Genomic DNA, 16,494 nt, shown 5'->3' with positions numbered 1-16,494 from the left:
AGGACAGGTGTTGAAATGCAGAGCACTGGATCTTGGCTTTTAAGTATTGAGGCTGATGGAAGGGAGAAGTGAGTCTTGGAGCCAGTGAGGCTTGAGACTGTGGACAGTTTTAGGGCAGAAACTCCACGTGACTTTTCTCCACTTTGTGTCTCTCCTGGAGAAAGCCAGCTCACGTCTTGACAACCCTGCTTTTTCAAGAAGATCGGGGTGGAAGCGTACAAGGGGCCTGTCACCTACTGCATGTAGCTCTGGGGGAGGGCGTGGTGGTGGGGTGGGTGTGTGTGTGTTTGAGAGAGAGAATAAGGAAACAACTTGAAATACCCCTTTAGTCCTTCAGACACCTGGGCAATTAAGAAAATCAGTGTTGAAGCTGCCCACTTTTGTTTTGGCCCCACCCAGGACCCTTTTTATCATCCCTACGTCTATGTACACAAGACGGATCCACTTTAGAGAAATCTGGAGAAAGTTTCCTCTTCTGCTTCCCCAAGTTATTTGTTCTGCCTTCCCAACCTGCTTCAAGAATCTAACAGAGTTTGGGGAAATCAGGCAGTTTAAGGAGTATATCTTGAATAAAGGAGTGAAAGTCCAAGAAATTTTATCTGTGCTCCCCAATTAGTGAAAAATGGAAACAGCTAGCATTCCTTGTTATTCTTTGCTTCCTGCTGCCACATATTGTGGGCTCTGATGATCTGTCATGAAGCCAAGAAAAGCAGAGGTATCAAGCAGTTTTGACCCTTTAGCAAGAATGAATGCACTCGGCCGGTGCTGTATGTTTGAGACAGAGTCCTGGAAATTACTACACATTTATTCACCTCTCAAGTGTAGCTAGTTTCTTTACTTCCCTTCCATACAGTATATTTTATAAATGGGCCAGATTGGGGTGGTCCACTGCCTTTAGCTAGTGGCACAGCAAAGGACATAATTTCAAGTCTGCTGGCTGACTTTAAAGTATCTGCCCTATCTAAGGCCAAAGTTTCTTTGTGTCCTTGGTGGTGGTTTAGTTGCTAAGTTGTGTTGGACTCTTGGGACCCCATGGACTGTAGCCCACCAGGCTCCTCTTTCCATGGGATTCTCCAGGCAAGAATACTGGAGTGGGTTGCCATTTCCCTCTCCAGGGGATCTTTCCGACCCAGGGATTGTACCCCAGTCTCCTGCATTGCAGGCAAATTCTTTACCAACCGAGCTGCAAGGGAAGCAAGCCCTTTGTGTCCTTAGAATTTTTAAAATTTAATCTTTTTTCTCTTTCTCCCTGTCTCTGTCTCTCTCTTTCTCTTTCCCCCTCCCCCCCACCTCCCTTGCCTCTCTACCTTTCCCAAAATGATCTGTTACTGTCTGATCCCTGAATCATTGGGGATTACAAATTAAGTTGGCAGTTTCCCTAGGAATAAAGAACTGCATGCAAAAATAGGTCATAACTGCAGGATGATTAAATTAAATATTTGCTTTATAAATTTTTTCATAAAATATGCTAGAAGTCAGATTTGTTCTCAGCGGGCTTAGTAATTTATTTCATATCCTTCTTGCTGGTCACAGAATGTTTATTAGCATTGTCATATGACAGATGTAGTCTATTGACAGTTATAATTGTATCAGACTGTAAAATAACTGACGGCTTCTTAATCTGCTTCATGTCAGTGTAGTAGCGCCTGACTGCCCCTTGAATTTGCGATCACATAGTGTCACCTAATGGTCAGAAGGTTCATTGCGTGATTACATTTCTGTAGATGGCACTCAATCCAAGCAAGCTCTAGGAGAGCATGGCATATTCTCCTTTGTCCTTTTGTTTGCTTCTTTTTTGAGGGCCGATTCAACATTTATGATTGTTCTGGAACTCCTGACTTAACCCCATTGGACACATTTCACAGGCTTTATGTTTCTTTGTAATTTGAACAAAACAGTCATTTCAGTTATTTTTATTCTGGAGTTTCCTTAGCAGTTATATTTCAAGAAATTTCAACATCCCACATAAAATATATTCCTCTATGTGTTTTGTAAACCTTTAATCTGGGACATACCAAGCTATTCTTTTTGCTGCTACTTAAATAGTGCTCCTTGTACCAGATCTTTACATCTGGTTACGATCTTTTGAGATTTTTATGATTTTTGCAAATGTTTTTACAGAATTTATAATTTTATAAATGGTTTTCTCTTGGTCAGGTTTTTAAAATTTAAATGCTTCCCAGAATTTTTAAATCTAAAAGAAAGCTTTTAGTATTTTTTATCAGAAGAGATATCCTAGAAGCTTAGATTCTTGCCAGAATTCTAAGTCAATCAATTCCATATGCTACTTTTATTAGGTAATTAACAGCAATCAGCTTGTGCCTTAACAATCTGAGTTTTGTGTGTTTAGAAATATGTGACTGCAAAGTAGGCTCCCTGTGGCTCAGTGGCAGACTCTGCCTGCAATGCAGAAGACCCAGGTTTGATCCCTAGACCAGGAAGTCCCCAGAAGAAGGAAATGGCAACCCACTCCAGTATTCTTGCCTGGAGAATCCCATGGACAGTGGAGCCTGGAAGGCTTCAGTCCATGGAGCACAGAAGAGTCAGACTTAGTGACTGAACAAACAACAAAGTTAATAAAGTCCTTCCTGATCTGGGAGGCATAGGGAAACTTCACGACACTTTCTTCTTTTTTCTCTGTGCATTAGAAAATGAAGCATTTCGCTTGAAACCTGCCTTGTAATTTTACTGGATCCAGCTGTGCAAAATTTAGTGCACAGTACACTCTGCATTCAGAGTTCATTTGAGTGGGAAGGAAAACATGGCCTCTTTTTCTTTCTTGTGTGACTGTAGATGTCTTTGGCACTTGATTCTACAGTTGTCTTTATATTCATGTTTTAGTTGCATCTTAGAAGGCATATGCATAGTCTTTTTTGAACAGGTTTCCTAAAATTAATTGGAGCATTAAAGGGACTAGTGAGGAAAGAGTCTTGGATGAGTCCCATATATTCTACGTATAATTTGAGGATACCAGGAACTCTGTAGTGAAAGTTAAAATTCTGTTGTGAAAGTAGTGAACGTGTTAGTCGCTCAGTTGTGTCTGACTCTTTGCAACCCCATGGACTGTAGCCTGCCAGGCTCCTCTTGTCCTTCAGGCAAGAGAACTGGAGTGGGTAGCCATTCCCTTCTCTAGGGGATTCTTCCCAACCCAGGGATGGGGCCCAGGGCTCCTGCATTGCAGGCAGATTCTTTACATCTCAGCTACTAGGAGGATCCAAATGCAGCCATATCTCATTTCAGATTATTTTCTAAATACTATGCTGTATTCTCATCTTGACATCCTCTTAGGAGGTGGAAACCATCCCCTGCTGGTACCTTACGATACACTGACGGCCAAAGAGAAAGCCAAGGACAGGGAGAAAGCCCAGGACATCCTCAAGTTCCTGCAGATCAGTGGTTATGCTGTGTCCAGGTAAAAGACACCAGTCCAGTCACACGTGCCTGTTACAGGACTCAGTATTAAAACAGCCCTGTCAGGCTTGATGCTGAAAATGAGCTCTGTGGCCTTTAAAATGTCAGAGCTGCTATTTAGCGTGTTCAAAATATACGTGTTGGAAACATTAATGCCCTTAGCTGCCATATAATTGAGTTCCCTACACTTTTTATGTTAAGTCCCCATTCATCATTTAGGCAAAATCTCTAGGCAGAAATGCCACTCTGTATTTCTAAATGCAAGATCTTATTGTATAGTAATATTTGTTAAGTACAGCTTCTTATCAGATGCAAAGTATTTTTTATAATTTATTTTTAGCTATAAAATATTAGCTAACCTTGCAAATGTATCTATATCTGTGTATAAATGTATATATTGCTGTATGTAAAATGTTAAGATCCCTCTCTGTATGTAGATATTTAACAAAATATATTTTGTTTTTACCTTGCCTTCTAATAGTCTGTTAGATGTTGGTTTCCATTTTTTGTTTTTGCCATCCTAGAGGGTTCAAAGACCTGGAACTGGACACACCTTCTATTGAGAAACGATTTGCCTATAGTTTCCTTCAGCAACTCATTCGCTATGTGGATGAAGCCCATCAGTATATCCTGGAGTTTGGTAAGTACCATGGTCCTGCTATTAACAGCCCAGTTTTTGTTACGCTTGTTACTTACAACATCAGGATATAGAACAGCATAGACCACTGGGATGCTTATGGTCTGTTTCCTGATGGTGTAAACATTTTTATATCCATCCTAATACTAACTTGAGTCTAAAAGTCAATAGGAAAACTCATTTTTTAAGGATGAAGTAATTTTTAAGGTAAATTTGGAGAACTTTAAAAAATTTTAACATGCAATTTTTTTCTCCTTAAAATGTATATTGGCATTGATTTTTCATTTTGAAAGATACATTGGATGGACATCAAATTTTAAGGTACAGTTAAATCTGTCCTTATGAAATTAATTGCTCTGCTCTTTTAAAAAAAGGAACTAAAATTCTATGGATTCTCCAAATTTCTAGACAATGGAAAGCCCTCAAGTTTAGCCTTTGCAGGAACACACATTTATACTAGAGTATCAGCAATGTGGAATACTTGATTATCCTCTTAGGGTAAAAGAGAAGATGTCTTCCCCATCTGGCTCAGTGACATTTAAGTACAAAAAGAACTCATTAATTTAAATTGTAGATTTGGAACAGATCATCAGGACAGCCTCCTCTCACTTCTCTTATTTTGTGTTTGTCCTCAGCATTGTAGAATTAAAATTCAAGTTGTTAATGACTTATCTTCGTGTCAGATCCCCTTCCAGCCACTGGTTGGTATTAGATATAAAGAGTAGAGTTTTGTCCTTTTTGAAAAACTGTGTGCTCTGCTGGTGGTGATCTTATTTTCTTTTCCACTTTTAAGGTTGTATTTCTGTTTTTATTTTGTTTTTTTTAAACCCACATTCTTTCGGTTTTCAGCCCCTTTCCTTGGGGCCCATAGTCCTAGGTCTCATAGCAATACATCAGCAAAAGATTCCTCCTAACCAGGGGCTCTTTTTGCTGCTATTATCTTAGGATTTATGCTTAGTTTTCAGCATAGCATCAGATTAAAGTTTATAGAAATTTGAGCTCTGATATTTTCTTGTTCCTGGGTCCCTGGATCCCAGATGTGGTTAGAGATATTCAGTTTGAGCATTAGTCTCTTAGAAAACCTTCCTCTCTCTCAACCTGCCTCCTATAGTACAAATGCTATATTTTTGATCTCTTAACCAACTTTTTCATAAAGACCAATTATATAAACTAATCCATAATATGCAATCTCTTTGTATGTCATCCATCAGTATATTTTTAAAATATGGTAGTCATCCTGACTAATAGCCAAATTACTCTGAATGATATTTCGCCAAAGAACAAGTATGAGGCCATGGTGAATTTTTGAAGCTTTTATGCATAAACTTAAATGTTGACATTTCTAATCCACATTTAATAGTATATGAATGAACAGCAATTCTGGCATCCAGCCCTTTTTTTGACCAGAGAAAGTAGAAGAGGGGAAAAAAGAGTGATCATTTGGAGAAGGGAACAAGAAAAACAAACTTTCTTTTGCTTCGCTATGGATAACAAAAACAGAAATTTGAAGGATGAAATTTGTTTAGGCTTTAGTCATACTAGATTCAAGTTTCTGACTAAACCTCCTAGGACAGTGTTTCTGTATAAGAAGTAGTGAGAAGCTTACTACAGGGTGAGTTCACCTACTTCACACCTTTCTTTTTTTCTATAGGAGAAGGTCTTATAAACAGAATTCTGGGGAGAAATAAGGTTAGATTAGTATAGAACCCAACAAAATTAGGTGTTTTTTTTGTTGTTTGTTTGTTTGTAATTGCTGATGTTAGCCGTTCCTTTTTCAGGTGACTGCAAAGCAAGTTATGTATAAGAACACTGTTAGAGAATTAGACAGAGTTGAGATTGTCTGTATAGTCATTTATTTTCATTTTCCACCGTTACTGAAACCCCAAATTTTTATGATACCTTCTTTTATTTTTCACTTTATTGCCTTTGCAACACATCTTTAATATAGTCATTCTTAAACATAGACTCATGGTGCCAATAAGAATATGTATGTGCCTTTTCTAATTTTTGTGTTATATCATAGATCATACTCTCTCCAGATCTTTTCACAGTTTCTACATAAGCATTTTATTAAAATGTATAATTAATGGAAAAATATTTCCTATGTAATGCTTTGAAATATGGTTAGATTTAGATAGGTACAAATTCTGTCTGAATAACATTTATTTGAGAAGCCCCTTAGGTAGATCCAGCCATTGTGCAAATGTCTGAGAGAGATTTAGTGACAAGTTGATTTAAAAAATGAAATTCATAAATGTTAAAAAGACATAATTTTCAATTACTTATTCATGGGAAGATTATTGTCTCATATTACAAAATATCACCTAGGTTATCTAAAACTTATGCCAAATTTGTGTCTTTAAAAATTTAAAGTCTGTTTCCAATTGTTTTTATTTCTGTTGGCAAAAGAACTTTGTCCAGGAAAAGACAGTTTGATTGTTATAAAAAATGGCAGCTCTGCTTACAAATTTTACTAAAACCTTACATCCAGTTCTGAAATTCTTAGCTCTCCAATCTGTTCTGCATATTATCATGATTATTATAGTTTATTACTGCCTCTTCAGTATGCATGAAATCTCTTCTGTATGCATGAGGGAATGAGGAAAGGCCACCTTTTAAGCTAACTGCATTCGGTCAATCAGTTCTTAACCTTGAACTCATTTTCTATACCATGGGGAAACTTTGAGGATTTTTGCTTTGCTTATGGAGATTATCTTTTGACATTGGTGAACTTCTTTGTTCTTTAGCAGAATGTTAATTTTCCAACCTAGTATTATAATTGTAGTCCTCCCCCTCATCACAGACACTGGCTTCCTGCAATTTTTCCATTGGTATATTAATATTAATAGCTTTAGCTTTGTCACACCAAGAAGTAACTATCTTTATTGGAGACTAGTGTTAAAATCTAATGAATATTGTTTGCTTATTTTCTACTCACTTTTCTTACCCCTCTGAGCTTCTTTCTCACTGAAAGAAAAGGTGGGCTTTTACTGCTAGAAATGTGGACTTTTTACTTTATTCCAGTTTTCTCAGTACATATTAATAAGATCTCAGAGTTACATCAGAAGTTTGTGATTGTAACCACATGTGTGGGCTGTCTCAAAAGCTTTTTTATTTTGACTTGGGTATATTTTTCATCTTTGTTTTCTTTTTTTTCATTAATGACACTGCTGAGGTTAACCTTTCTCTCTTTGTGTCCAGTTTAGGAGGGTAACACATTTAGCAGTGTGTTCTAAACTTTGCGTTTTGGGTGAATATTTTGCAGTGTTTGAAGTGCAACATGTACCTAAAAAACTCTTCATGTCTACAGATGGTGGCAGCAGAAGCAAAGGAGAGCATTTCCCTTATGAACAAGAAATCAAGTTCTTTGCTAAAGTACAGTATACAATCTGTCTTGTTTTTCCTTCAATATGTTTGTTTACCAAATATCCTCTTTAGATGGTTGCCTTTTTGCAGAATGCACTTGTCTACAAATATGAATTCTCTTCTAAGTAAATATTCTGTGGCACGAAAATAACTGCATGAATCATGTGGGATAAATTTGCTCCCAGCATCCTTGGTCATACTTAAAATAACTTGTTCTACTCTCCATACAGTATTCCTCAGATGACTTTGTTCTCTATGAAGTCTGACTCAAAGTTTTCTTTTTTTGGCTTCATCATATGACATAAAGGAGAAATAGCTTCTTCCTAACGTTTGAATATTGTTCTGATTTTAAAATTTTAGATGCATATTTTTTCATTAAAGAGGAAAAGCCTGAGTTAATTTGTCAGTGGTTATGTTATAACCTATACTACAGAATCTTTATTGTGGAGCCTGAGTCCTGCTCAGAAAAGGAAAACTGAAGCTCAGACAGGATCAGTTGTTCATAGTTAGAGTAATAGCCAATCATTTTTATTTATTCCACCTAATATGAATTCAGCAAAAGTTTGCTGTATGTCTGATGCATTCCTGACTTCCTTTCAGCCAGTCCAGGAAAGAGATGAAGAGTTGCAGTCTCCACGCTGGGTCCCCTCACTTACTCAGTGCTCACTGTGTCTGGTCTGTGTCCTGCGTTAGCCTACAAGGATGTAGATTCAGTGTCACAAAGACAGAATTCCCTTGGGAAGCGTTCCTAGTTACAACATGTTTTAGTTAACCTGAAGACCTGATTATTTCTGTCAGGTTCCTTTCATAGTACTTGCATGTGGCAACTATAGGTCATTTGTAAAATGGCATGTTATTTTGATTGATTAATATTTGGCTTCTATTATGTTTTCAGAATTGTATTCTTTATTATAAGGGAAATTTCTTCTGTCTTTTCTTTCCATTCAGTATAGCACCCAAAGTCTGTATCAGTCATCTGAAGTTTGTCTTAGGCTGCACATTGCTAGGTATCTTTTCTACTAGGGTGTAATCCTCCTTGATAACCAGTGATCAGAAATGCTGTATTCATGACCTCTAATCATGCATTTAGAATACATTGTATACCACTGCCAGTGTGCTCAGCACTCCTAGTAATTTTGTTTTCAGATGCCTAATGAGGCTTAATTTCTACTCACTCTGTGATTCATTCATTCACATATTTATTGAGTACCTATTATATGTCAATTGCTAAGTTCAGGCAATGTCATAACTTTCTAGACAGATCACTGGAAACTTGTGTATTCCTATTATTAAAAAATAATAAATATATTATTTAAAATATACCATGTAGGAAAAAACTGGATTTAGATGAGAGTCTAAATACTGATAATGCCTATTCTTATCACCTTTTTCATTTATTTATTCAATGAATATATATCTAGTACTTGCTACAGGCTTGCAGCAAAGTCCTAGGCACAAGAGAGTCAGTGATAAATGTAACAGAGCAAGCAGGAGTCATAGAGGCCAAGAGAATCCCCAAAATGTTTTTATCTCTCATGCATCTTATAGACTCTTAGGGAGACAGACTAATCCAAAATCACACAAATAAAATATAAAATCGTAAATGATGTTACAGGACCAGAGGATATGGGGAGTTTATGTCATTGATAGGCCAGCAAAGGCTTACCTGGTGAAGTGCTACTGCGCTGAGGCCTGCAGGAGGGGTGGAGAGACTCGGTTATGGGGTGTGGGAAGGACAGTTCAGACAGAGGGCGTGGCATGTACATGGCCTGTGGGTGGGGGACGGGGGCAACTGGACAAAGGCCAGCAGGATTAGAGTGCAGAACTGAGAGGTAGGCTTTGATCAAGGCCAGGGATGAAGACGTTTTAAGTCGGTAAGTGGCAATGTGACTGAGTACATCATTCACTTTCTTCACCTCAGTTTATCTTCATCTCCATCTTCAGCCTCGAAAACAGGGCTGATAGCACCTACCATACAAAGTGGTCACGGGGATACATGAAATTATAGCATGTCAGTTACAGTCCTCAAACATAGTAGAGACTCCATAGAAGGTCGTCCTTGATTGCCTTTGAATCTTTTGGGCACTGAACTGCAGTGTGAAAATATTAAGACTGTTTCATTTTGAGAAAGTATTGAGACTAATTTCAAACACTGAAAATTCAGTGTGTTTTGCATAATGGCACCCCACCCCACCCTGCCCCCGCACCCCGCCCCCAGCCCACCCGCCCCCACACACACACTGACGGACTGGAGAAGTCAGAGAGGGATGCTCTGCGGTGGTGCTGACAGCATGGCTGTGAATGCTGGGGACTCACTGCATGTGAACAGAGCTCTGGCTGCGCCAAAGACTCAGCGCTCATTGGGCCCCCAGAAGATTCCACTGTGTAGATCTGTTTTCTTTTCCTTTCTTTCAGGTCGTTCTTCCTTTAATTGATCAGTATTTCAAAAACCACCGTTTATACTTCTTATCTGCAGCAAGCAGACCTCTCTGTTCTGGAGGACATGCATCAAACAAAGAGAAAGAAATGGTGACTAGGTAAACAGCTATAAAAATAAAGACTATTGTTTAAGTGTATTTGCATTTGAGAAAGAGTATCTCAGGATCTTGAAGTAGGAGCATGCAGAGTATTCACCCATCTTCCTTGGCCCCTGGGAATCAAATACTATAAGGATGATGGTTTGGGCAAGTTAATACATGTGTTCTAGGTATTGAATTTTCTTATATTTTACTGCTAAATATAATACTGAGTTGAGGGAATAAAATACACAGTTCAGAATCCATAAGTATAGGCTAGAGATACATCAGTATATTAGTATTTTTGGTAAATGATGCTCTTAACATTGGTTTCATTAAAATTTTTTCAAATCTAATATTTTTGCCAGCCTGTATTTTTCAGGAGGGCAAAATCTCATTTATAGTAATTATAATTTTAAGTTAAAAAAATTTTGACCAATCCTGGAATAAAATGATGTAAACATATATACTTTCTGAGGTTTTCCACTCACACCACTCAAGCCACATCCTAGCAGTGCTTTCTCATTTATGTTTAAACCTAAGTATTGTTTAGATTTGTGATTCTGCTGGCAATTTCAACTCTGAGTCCTCAAAATTCTGCCAGAAGTTAGGATGCATGAGAATCAATTCCTGAGAAAGCCTGCTTCTGTATTACATTGCTCAGGAGTCTATACCAAGCTTTTATATTGTATTGAAAAAAAAATTTCTGTGAAAATGAGTACCCTGTATAAAGCAGAATACGGGGTTTCCTTGGACTTCACTTTCTTTTTATCTATCTATTGCTGTTTAGCAAAATTATCACAGGTTTAATGTTTTTAAAAGAATATGCATTTATTATCTCACAGTGTCGATGTATTTGTCAGCAGTAACTTGCTTGGAAAACAAACCTCTTTTTTTTTTTAAGACATTTTAGAGCAGTTTTAGAGTCATAGCATGAACTTGGCTTTAATAATATGCTGAATGGCAGTGCAGTATCAGTCTATTGAACAGAATGAGATGAGACTGAATATAACCTGTCACCAGAGGGTAAAGAATGAATAAGATTCCTTTGTTATCTAACACTGGGGGTGGGATTTTAAGCTCATCTCTTGAGTTTGTTTATTGTCTGTTTTTCCAACCAATAAGTAGCCAGTTACGTGATGTAGGATTGCAACAGCATTAAAAATGTTTCCAAACTTCTTCAAATAATAAGGTTCTTGTGAAGCTCATGAAGATAACAGAGAACCCATCCCAGTGACTTACTTTGTTTCTGCCAGCTGTGTTACGAGAAGAAAAGGGAAGGAAGAACTATTTTCCAAGATGCAGATTTCATCCCTTGCCCACTTGGGCCTGGCCTTCTTTCCATCTTATCTGGGAGAGAGAGGGACCCTTCCCGCCTCGTTTCACACATGCACTCATCCACATCGCTGGCCCCATGTCCCCCTGTGGACAGTTAAGTGCACACAGTAGCTGGAAAAATGCCAGTGCTCCAAGTCACCCTTAAACTCTGAAACCAAGGCAGCCGCACGGTCACCTAGTCTTCTCTGGCCAGGTAGCCTTTTGTAACAGAAACTTTGTTCTTATAGGTGGTGTTAACTTAATGACATTCAATTACATAAATCAAGACTATAATTAGAGAATAAAGGGGGGAAATTTAAAAAATGTGTGAATTCTGCTCTTTCCCCTCTCCTTTTGTGTTTTATCGCCATTTCAGTTTTAGTCTTACTCTGAGAATAATTCGCTAACTATAGAAGTAACTAATTTTCCTTTACCAAATATATCCCTCATAGAATAAATCAGAAGAACATCATGAGTCTGTGCTAGCCTCCATTGATGTAGTTTGGGGCTCTTATAGTAATACTTCCCCAGTTTTTAATGATTTCATCTTCAAATTTTTCTTCACCTCTTGGAAAGAGGGTTGATAAGTTTTACTTCTCCAATGAGCACTTCCAAAAGGAATATATGCCATTAAAATACCAACACACAGAAATGAGAGATATAATAGGAAAGGTAACTGATTTCTTCACAGTACTTTTGTGCAAACATAGGTTGAACTTAAGCTCAGAGAGAGAAAAAAAAAAATCAGAGTTGAAAAATGAATAAGGTGATGATAAGCAAATTATGGTACATGTTGTCCAGTCATTAAAATGATGATGGATATAAATATGTGACAACTTAGGGAAATTATTTAAAAAATAAAATCCATGTTCAAATAGTATTGATCTGGATTTTTTTTTAAACTAAATTTTTAGGTATAGAAAAGTAGTAAGGGATAAATTTAATGTTAATGGTAGTTTTCTTTATGTAGTACATGTAGATTTTGTACTACTATTTTTATGTGTTTTCTAAGTTTTTAAAACGAAAAAAAATCTTACCTTAATAATCATAAAACTATGTTTTAAAGTAACCAACATCACTACCACATTAATGAAAACAATTTGTTTGGTATGTTGAAGTGGAATCACTGAAATTTATAAATCTGATTTTGTACCTCCTCAGCTAAGTATCACTTTAGTGACTAAAATAAGTAAAAAAAGAGAAAAAAAATAAAATAGATTAAAAAAAAACTGACCCTGCCACTGTGAACGTACAAGCAATAGCTTCATACCCACAATGAGAACTGCCATGATTTAATAGCTGTGTTTAGCTGTAGTTGAGTGGGTCTAAGTTAACTTTTCCACAATTCAAACCAAGTTGTTCCCCTTAGTTGTTAGAATACCTTCTGGCACTAGAAATTATATATCAAGCATTTCTTGCTCTGCTATCCACAACGATGTGTTAGACAAGAGTCTCCATACTTCAGGAGTGTACCATGGCAGTGGCTAAGTGTATAGAAATACATATAGTTCCAATAGCAGAAAGCCAAGCAGTGCTATGGGATTCCAGATAAAGTAGGACTCCTTTGGATGGGTATGGATGGGCTTAGAGGTGTATGGAAGTCACAACAGTCAAAGGTGATTTTAAAAAATATGCAGATCAGAGATTAAGAAAGGAATATTTTCTAAATAACAGCATAAAAAGTAGAAGCTGGGTCATTTAGGGAAAATGTATGTTGTATAGATTCCTTATGGAACACTGTAATTGATAGTAACTGCCAGAATAAAGTTTCATTTTGCTTTTTAAAAATAATTCATGAGCACTAAGAAGCCATTAATGCTTTTTAAATAGAAGAATTGAGAACAGCCTGGCAGCAAATGTGGGATTGGTAAGAGTAGCATACCTAGGAGACCACAGCAGCCGTTCAGAGCTGTGACAGGCGTGCAGGCTGTTGTAACAGGATTGATGCCTCCAGTAGGTGATGCTGCCCTTGGGTTTGTTCAGCAAGTGTTCTGAATGCCCGCTGTGTACCAAATGCTACCCTCGGTCTGAGGATAAACACACAGGTATGAGGGCACAGTTCCCAGCTTTAATGAACTTAGAAGTACAGCCGAGTAGACACTTACATATACAGCTAGGCCATATACTACATTGGATGAGTGTTAATGGAGCCATATATCAAGTGCTGGGAATGCAGAGGAGACTTAATGCAGAAAGAGGCTGGGTGTGAGAAACACAGAAGGAGGAAACCAGAGCGCCTCAGTAATGAGTCTTGTGGCAGGGAAATAGGAGAAGGCCAACACGGGGCTGAAGTTTCTGTGCTGAGTGTTTGAAGCAATGCTGGTGTCACTAATGAAAGCAAGATACTTCAGAAGAACTAGTTTTGAGAAAACAATGGAAACAGTGACAGACTTCATTTTTTTGGTCAGCAAACTCACTGCAGATGGTGACTGCAGCCATGAAATTAAAAGACACTTACTCCTTGGAAGAAAAGCTATGACCAACCTAGACAGTATACTAAAAAGCAAAGACATTACTTTGCCAACAAAGGTCCGTCTAGTCAAGGTTATGGTTTTTCCAGCAGTCATGTATGGATGTGAGTTGGACTGTAAAGAAAGCTGAGTGCCGAAGAATTGATGCTTTTGAATTGTGGTATTAAGAGAAGACTTTTAAGAGTCTCTTGGACAGCAAGGAGATCCAACCAGTCCATCCTAAAGGAAATCAGTCCTGAATGTTCATTGGAAGGACTGATGCTAAAACTGAAACTCCAATACTTTGGCCACCTGATGCAAAAAGCTGACTCATTTGAAAAGACCCTTGTGCTGGGAAAGATTGAAGGCGGAAGGAGGTGAGGATGATCGAGGATAAGATGGTTGGATGGCATCACCAACTCTATGGACATGAGTTTGAGTAAGCTCCAGGAGTTGGTAATGGACAGGGAGGCCTGGCGTGCTGCAGTCCATGGGGTCACAGAGAGTCGGACATGACTGTGCGACTGAACTGACTGAACTGATTTGGCACTAGTGGTAAGGAACTCGCCTGCCAGAGGAGGAGACGTAAGAGGGATGTGTTCAATCCCTGGGTGGGGAAGATCCCCTGGAAGAGGAAATGGCAACCCACTCCAGTATTCTTGCCTGGAGAATCTCATGGACTGAGGAGCCTGGTGGGCTTCAGTTGATGGGGTTGCAAAGAGTCGGACATGAATGAAGCAACTTAGCACAGCACAACACAGTTTTGAGAAGAGGTTGAATTTGGTTAAACTGGTGTTTCTGGAAGAAGAAGTACGTGCTAACAGGTCATTTTAGCTGGAAGTGTACAGCAGGAAGTGAGAAATAGGTGTTTGGTATTGGAGAGATAGGGCAAGGAATGATGCATTTGGGGACAGTCTATGCCCATCTACTGCTTGAAGCTTGGAAAGCAAGAGGAAACCAAGGTAGAAATGGGGAGAAGCCAAGAGGGCTGAACACCAAAACTTGGAGAGCTGTTACACTTGGAGGGTGTTAAGAAGCGGGTATTTGAAGAATAGAGAGAACAATTCATTAGCAAGGAAGTGGGAAATAATACTATAAAACAGAAGCAAGAGTTTCACAGATGTGAGTAGTTAATGATGGCGAGTACTGTGGAGAGCTCTCCAGGACGGAGCCTGAAAAAGAGATGATTAGATGAACTATTTGGAGGGTATTGAGAACTTGAAGGAGAAGCCGTGAAGGGTGGAAAGGACACTCACAAGGCAGAGAGTCAGGGAGGAAGCTGCAGATGCATTTTGAATTTTTGAGTATGTTAGTAACAAAGGGTCTAGGGAAGGGAGTAACAGGATTATGGAAAGTGCTTTAGAGGAACTACAGGTTAGCGCTGATAACAGTCAGACCTGGAGTTTACACAGGAATTACACCCTGAAAGGGGGTAGCACAGAAGGGAAGAGAGATGATTTGTCTGTTTTGAGGACCTAGCTTTCCATTGGGTTTACCAAAAAGTTCATCCAGGTTTTCCCATCTGTATGATGTGTCCTGAAAAATTGGAATGAATTGTTTGACCAACTCAACATATATCTGTATGTCTCTCTGGTGACACATCTGTTACTAATTAGGAATAACTAGGGTTAGGAATGAAGGAGGGCATGGCAGCCCACTCCAGTGTTCTTGCCTGGAGAATCCCTATGGAGAGAGGAGCCCGGCAGACTTTAGTCTACAGGGTCGCAAAGAGTTGGACACAACTGAGCAGCTAATAACAGCACAGCATTAGGAAACAGCTGAAACCATAAGAAGTCATTTTTCTCTGACAGATTCTCAGACATAAATGTGATCCAATGGGTTGGGATACAGAGCGATTCTGTTTCCCATCATCACAAAACATCCCAGGTTTAGATTAATCGGGTTACAACATGATCCACATATTACAAATTCAACATCATCTCAGGATGTTTCACCCTAATACTAGAGAGTAAGAGGTAAAAGATACCACTTAAAATAGTTTCCAATAATCCAAAATGTATGCAATTCTAAGATGTTAACTCTCTCTTCAGATGGAGACATATCCTTGTGGGTTTTTTTTGGGGGGGGGCTGTGTGACTTGGCATATGGGACCTTGCTTGGTCCCCCAACTGGGGATCAGACTCATGCCTCCTACAGTGGAAGGTTGGAGTCTTAACCACTGGACCACAAGGAAAGTCCCAGAGACAGATCCTTATTGACTTAACACAGAGAAAGCTCAGTGAGTGAGGATACTTGGAGAAAGGAGCTTTTGTTTTATTGTCTTCTTTCATTTCAGTTAGAGCCTAAAGATAGATAATGCAGCTCAGTGGACCAAGGTTGAATCTTGTGTCTAAGGTCTACTTGACAAGATCATTGTTTGAAAAAAAAAAAGAGCACTGATAAGAGATTTCCTAAGACTTCAAAGTCATTTAAGTACTTGTGGATGAATATTTTCTTGGAAAAGCTACCCTATGCCCTATATAATTACTTTTCACCAATAAATTATATCACATTGTTACTAAAGTGAGAAATAATGGGCAAAACTTACTGTGAAAACGGTCAACATCAAAAAGGTGATTCTGTCTCCTTTTTCCTATTCTGCCATGAGCAGTTGCCAGCACTGTATTCCATGGCATAGTCTATATCCCCAGTGCCAAGCATGTATATCTGTACCCTGGTAGTGATGGCAGAGATGGCGAGAGAGGACAGGGCTGTCAGGACATAGCTGCTGCTATGACTGGGAAAATCAGGCTGGGTGTAAGTGGTGCTATACAAGTGGATTTTCAAAATTAGAGCT

General features: G+C 38.6%; 1 protein-coding gene across 5 annotated transcripts in view; it reads left to right on the top strand.

The window, feature by feature from the left end:
* Positions 1-16,494, top strand: part of RYR2 (ryanodine receptor 2) — an 803,099-nt gene that overhangs the window by 610,697 nt on the left and 175,908 nt on the right. For all 5 annotated transcript variants that reach the window (XM_070471032.1, XM_070471028.1, XM_070471029.1 and 2 more), the window contains 4 exons: positions 3,289-3,412; positions 3,936-4,051; positions 7,359-7,423; positions 9,830-9,951. In XM_070471032.1, coding sequence (XP_070327133.1) covers positions 3,289-3,412; positions 3,936-4,051; positions 7,359-7,423; positions 9,830-9,951 — 427 coding nt within the window. The remainder of the gene's footprint in view (positions 1-3,288; positions 3,413-3,935; positions 4,052-7,358; positions 7,424-9,829; positions 9,952-16,494) is intronic.

The sequence above is a fragment of the Odocoileus virginianus genome, chromosome 7 (genome assembly GCF_023699985.2).
Source record: "Odocoileus virginianus isolate 20LAN1187 ecotype Illinois chromosome 7, Ovbor_1.2, whole genome shotgun sequence".
In the NCBI taxonomy this organism is placed as follows: domain Eukaryota; kingdom Metazoa; phylum Chordata; class Mammalia; order Artiodactyla; family Cervidae; genus Odocoileus; species Odocoileus virginianus.
The sequence above is the reverse complement of the archived record's forward strand: the minus strand, read 5'-3'. Positions and strand labels throughout refer to the sequence as shown.